At 50.2% G+C, this 6,000-nt stretch overlaps 1 protein-coding gene across 2 annotated transcripts in view; it reads right to left on the bottom strand.

Moving 5' to 3' along the window:
* adcy5 (adenylate cyclase 5) overlaps positions 1-5,463 on the bottom strand; it is a 403,818-nt gene extending 398,355 nt beyond the window's left edge. For both annotated transcript variants that reach the window (XM_038790092.1, XM_038790091.1), the window contains exon 1: positions 3,546-5,463. In XM_038790092.1, coding sequence (XP_038646020.1) covers positions 3,546-4,487 — 942 coding nt within the window. In that variant the 5' untranslated portion in view covers positions 4,488-5,463. The remainder of the gene's footprint in view (positions 1-3,545) is intronic.
* Positions 5,464-6,000: the final 537 nt, after the last annotated feature.

Raw genomic sequence — 6,000 nt, forward strand, 5'->3', positions numbered from 1 at the left:
CTTACGCTGCTGCCCAAGGCTTCACCTTTATCAGTGTATCTGTCCGGTGATGAGGGTGGGCAAGGGGCAAGGGGCCAAGATAACGGTGACTCCGTGCATGAACCTCACCACTTCTCTGCTTCGCTTCGCTCCCCGTCATGGCTTGAGACATTCAGCTTTGGGGACACAAGTTCACCGTCCTCTATACCATTCAATACCCCATCGGCCAAAAACAGACTGGGCACAGCACCATAAGGACGAAAGGAGTAGAACTCGGTATCCCAGCTACACAGACTCGAGTGCCAGTGATTCCAATCTAAATACGACTGCAATGACTATGAGAACCTCGGTTAAAGTTGTGTTCCCCATCGGGGGAGGGGAGCTTTCAGACTGAAACACACTGAGTGGCGGCATGGAGGACTGGATTGGTTTTGAGCAGAGACAGGATGCTCAGCTAAAATCACGTTCACTCGAAACATAAATTTTCTAGTGCACTTGCACCATTCGAAACATAAAGCATTCAGCAAAGAATACATGGAAGAATATGCAGAAACAGATGTAATGTGTAGGCAGCATGAACTCTCAGTCGTGATCTCGGATCCGGCACGGTGGCACAGTGGTTAGCACTGCTGCTTCACCAGGGACCCGGGTTCGATTCCGGCCTTGGGTGACTGTCCTTGGTGTGGAGTCTGCACGTTCTCCCCTTGGCTGCGTGGGTTTCCTCCGGGGTGCTCCGGTATCCTCCCACAGTCCTAGGGTGAGCAGGTCTTAAAATTGCCCCTTAGTATCTAAAAGAAGTGGAGGTTAGGTTAAGGGGATTTTGGGGGTTGGGCAGGGGAGTGGGTTTGGGTGGAGTGCTCGTTCAGAGGGACTTGATGGGCCGAATGGCCTCCATCTGCACTGGAGGGGTTCGATGCTGGTAAGAGATTAAGTTTGTGTGAAATTATTTTGCAAGTCTTCTGAAATCAGATGCTGAAAAGTCAAAGTGCTGCTCCGTCGCTGAGGGTGTGGCGGGGACGGTAAGTGAGGATGCACAAACAAACTGAAACAAAAGGCTTCTGCCAAGGGATCACTTTGTGTACATCAGGCTGAGGTGTGAGCTAACTGAGGTATACAAAATTATGAGGAGCCCAGATAGGGCACAAAGGAAAGTCATTATTACCCTAGCTTTCAGGGTGGAAAACCTTTCTTTGTGGTTGAGGCTAAAACACTCAACTCATTTAAAAGGTACGGATCTGCGTCTGAAGTGCTGTAATTTGCAAGGTGACAGACCAGGTGCGAGAAAGTGGAATTAAAATGAGTGGCTACTTTTGTTTTTCTCTCTTATTTTGGCCGGCGCAGACACGATGGGCTGAATGGCCTCTTTCCGCACCCTAACAGTTCTGTGCTGCACACCAAAAATGACTTAGATGAAGGTTGATGAGTGCAAGAGTTCAGTAATCTTACCTGGTAGCGGGGGTGTGGCCGGGATGGTGGTCATAGGTTGTGGAGAAGGGATAAGGAAATGATCTAACATTACAAACACCCTGTGACACCATTCTCAACAGGAAAGAGGACAATGTCACTTTAAGGAAAATACAGCCTACTCGTCGAATGCAGCGACCAGTCGGATTCACCACTGATGCAGTGCAGTCGACTGACACCTAATAATAATAATCGCTTATTGTCAATGAAGTTACTGTGAAAAGCCCCTTGTCACCACATTCCGGAGCGCCTGTTCGGGGAGGCTGGAACAGGAATTGAACCCGCGCTGTTGGTCTTGTTCTGCATTACAAGCCAGCTGTCTCAGCCCACTGTGCTAACCCAGCCCCTCCATAGTTTTTCGAAAATACTATTTTTACAGGAACGCAAATAAAAATGACTCTGCTAGGTGTATAATTTGGGGAGACTCCCTTTAGCTCCAGCTCAACTCAATAAACCCGTTCATAATTAAACATTGGAAGTTACGCCAATGTTGACAGCAGCCATTTGGTAAAAGAGCCAGGGCTAGACATGACCCAGTGGAATTGTAATGAAACAGAGAATGGGTTTTATAATTGCCTTGGCAGGGCTGCTTCGAGTTGTGGTTAGTCCTGTTTCTGTTCATGCTCAGAAAACGTATCTCAGCTTTTCCACACAGGGCTGTTGATTTGGTACAATCCAATTTGTTACATATTTGAGCAAGAACGAAGGAACATAGGGAGCAGGAACACATGCCTACATGTTTGCTCCCAAAGTTCAAAGAATACCACACACAAACCCCTCAGAGAAAGTGCTGTCCAGTCCCTTGCAAATAATAATATCCAGTCCCATTGCCTGCCCCCCATAATCACTCTCACACATTCACCATTCCTAACAAAGTTGATCAATCTAAACCATCCTTTCTCGGAGCAAGAAACCCTATAACTACTTATAGATTATATCAACGCACATTTCTTTGGGTTCGATCTCCTCAATACTTTTAAGAATCACTGATACCAGAACCTTTTGGACCTTTGTTTTTTTTTTCAGCCATGGGATATGGGCACTGCTGACCAGGCCAACATTTACTGCCCATCCCAAATTGTCCTCGAGAAGGTCAATTGTTATTGTTTGAATAATTGGCGTTAATTAAAAGCAATACGGGGAGGTGATGTCTCAGTGGTGATGATCCAGAGACCCCAGGTTAATGTTCTAGGTGGGACATGGGATCGAATCCCACCATGGCAGCTGGTGGAATTTAAAGTCAATGAACAGTGAACAAAATCCAGGGGCTGGTTTAGCTCACTGGGCTAAATCGCTGGCTTTTAAAGCAGACCAAGGCAGGCCAGCAGCACGGTTCGATTCCCGTACCAGCCTCCCCAAACAGGCGCCGGAATGTGGCGACTAGGGGCTTTTCACAGTAACTTCATTTGAAGCCTACTCGTGACAATAAGTGATTTTCATTTCATTTCATTTCAAAGTAAATTAATTGAGAAAAGAAAACCTGGAATTGAAAGCTAGTCTCCGCAATGGCGACCATGAAACTACCATCAATTGGGGTTTAAAAACTCCATCTGATACACTCATGGCCTTTGGGGAAGGAAATCTGCCATCCTTACCCGGCCTGGCCTACATGTGGCTCCAGACCCCACGCCAACCTTTATGACTCGGAGTTGTGCTCTCGAGAAATTAGGGATGGGCAACAAACACTGGCTTGGCCAATGGAATCCACGCTCCATGAACAAAGTTTTTAAAAAAAGAATTGCGGGGTGATCAAGGAGCTCTCTTTGACCAGACACCTAGATGTGACTGCAACAATCAGCATAAAAAATGTGCCGCACTCATTTGACATTTTGCAACCCGTATTGATGTATCAGCAGCAACCCAGTCTTGTACATTGTCACAAACAATTCTGAACCAGATTCAGAAACAACTGGAGCATAATCTGGCAATTGATACATATATATTGATAAATGCAACCAATGCCACAAGTATCCCAATCCAGCATCACGAGCTGACATTCAGCAATAAGGTAGACAAGAGGAACCAGCGGAATCCCCTTCAAGCCACACATTCTATCATCAAGCAAAGCTGATGAGTTGTTTATTTTTCAACAGAGTTCTTACCTGTTTCCACAGGAAGGGGTCCACTATATTCCTCCTCCAAGAGATGCCAAGGTGGAGGGCTGACAAGAGGATGCCACTGATGACCGCAGCTCTCATTCTGATGGGCAGCAAGGTGTAGATGATATAAATGAAGAAGATAGTCCACCAGATCCCCTCCGATGCCGAGCGAGGCTTCACCAGGAGGAGCCCGATGATATCCACCGCCAGAATCACCACAATGAGCAGGTAGCAGATGATCCACATGTGGTCCTGATGGAATCCATTTCGGTTGCAGACCACCATCAACACAAGGACCAGGACTATGGTCACAGCCAGGACCACCAGGTAAGGGAGCTCATAGCTCCCATGGGCGCAATGGAAAGCCAACATGACGGCGCAGACCAGCACCAAGACCCCCATCAGCATGGTCAGGCTGCTCTGGTTTAGCCGGAAGAAGTATCGTTGGTACAGTCTCTCCAACTTCTCAGATTGGAACTTCTTGGACTGAAAGATCCGAAACAGTCCATGGCAGCAATCTGCGAAGGAGATCTCGACATCGGACGCCGAGGAGTCAACGTCCGCCAGCTTCGACATGGTTCGCTCCTCCAGTCTCATTTCCACTGACTTGGGTCTCACCTCGCCATCCAGTCGGAGCTGATGCCTGGACCGGACCACACTGTTGCGGCTCCCTGGTACCCCTTCTCTGCACAGCTGATCCTGCCAGGCGGACTTAGATCGGATGCTCAGCCTGGTGGTCTTCCCGGGCAAGTGCCTCTGGCTGTCCTCCGCGTCCTCCTCGTCCCCCCAGGGCTTCTCCCTGCTTCTCCCGCCGGGGATCGGGATGCCATTGGCTCTGGACTGCAAGGTGCCTCCATCGCCCTCCACCCACGCTGCCTTGTGTTCGTTACCTCCCCCGGGGGGTGGTCCGCCACCCGGCGGGCTCACACTGTTCGCTCTGGACATGGTCTTCCCTTGACCAGCCCCCACCCCCACCGCCACCCTGAAGACAGTCTTCTTCCTCCACACAACTTTCAACCAGCTTTCTCCACTTAACTTTTCCAATCCCTCTGTGCCAATCCGGGGGGGGGGGGGGGGGAAATCAGATTCTTCCCAAGCGTTTAACCATATTGTAAAACATTTTGGTTCTCCTGATTCCAAAACCCTTTCAATTTATTGTCATCGGCACGTTCCTTCCTGGAATAATTGTCTCAAATCGTTTAATCCCATGGACTGTGAGGGAAAAATGGCAAATTCCAGCTGTTATTCTTCTCGAGATATAAAACCACACCTTTAGAGCTGTGAGGATGATCTGAAGTTTTCTTCTGATTTGAACATTGCCTCCCAGATCCGTCACCAGTTGATCTTCATTTGAATCCAGGTTTGAGTGAAGACCAGGAGGGTTGGTGCCATCTCCATTTTAAGCACATATCGCTCAGGATACATACTTCTTTATCGAAATGAAAGCTGCTGAACGTGCAATGCTTGTAAATGGAATGTGGGATGCTATCTCCCCACAGCAGCAGAAGACGGTCTCTGAGAGGTTCCAACGATAGATCATCCAGCAGAAGGAGGAGGGAGGGAAGGAAGGAGAGAAGGAGGGAGGGGGAGAGAGAGAGAGAGAGAGGAGAGGGGGGGGGTGGGAGTGTCACCGGCTGGGGAGTTCACCAAAGGGGTCTTGCTTCTCAGTCACCGGGAGTTGGGAGCCTCGGTGTTGCCCCCCTCCTGCCCGCCCGCAGAGGTGGTCACGCTGCCGCCCCGCCGCTCCATCGCTGCTCTGACCGACTGTGGGGGGAAAGAGGACTGACCGTCAATCCGCCCGCCTGTACTGGGGAGGAGCTACCGAGCAGCGCGGTGCCCGCACAGCCGAGTGGCGAGAATCCAGCGGGCGGGGGGCGAGAATCCAGCGGGAGGGGGGCGAGAATCCAGCGGGAGGGGGGCGTGCCTCTTCCCCCCTCCTCCCCTCTCTGTCTGAGGGGGAAAGCACCGTCACCAATTCTCCAGCCACTTTTTAACACATTAAAGGATCCACGAGCCTGTGCTGTGTTTTATGGACCCTGAAGGCTGGTGTGTGTTAAAGGGGGAAGGGTGAATGTCCCTCAACAATCTCCAAATTAACACCCCCCCCCCGTCCTTCACTAACCTCCAAATTAACCCCCCCCCCGTCCCTCACTAACCTCCAAATTAACCCCCCCCCCCCCCGTCCCTCACTAACCTCCAAATTAACCCCCCCCGTCCCTCACTAACCTCCAAATTAACCCCCCCCGTCCCTCACTAACCTCCAAATTAATCCCCCCCACCAATCTCCAAATTAAACCCCCCCCCCACACACCAATCTCCAAATTACTCCCCCTCCTCTGCCCCTCACCAATCTCCAAACTAACCCCCCGTCCCTCACCAATCTCCAAATTAAACCCCCCCCTCACCAATCTCCAAATTAACCCCCCCCCCCGTCTCTCACCAATCTCCAAATTAACCC

This window comes from Scyliorhinus canicula, chromosome 2 (genome assembly GCF_902713615.1).
Source record: "Scyliorhinus canicula chromosome 2, sScyCan1.1, whole genome shotgun sequence".
Classification (NCBI taxonomy): Eukaryota; Metazoa; Chordata; class Chondrichthyes; order Carcharhiniformes; family Scyliorhinidae; genus Scyliorhinus; species Scyliorhinus canicula.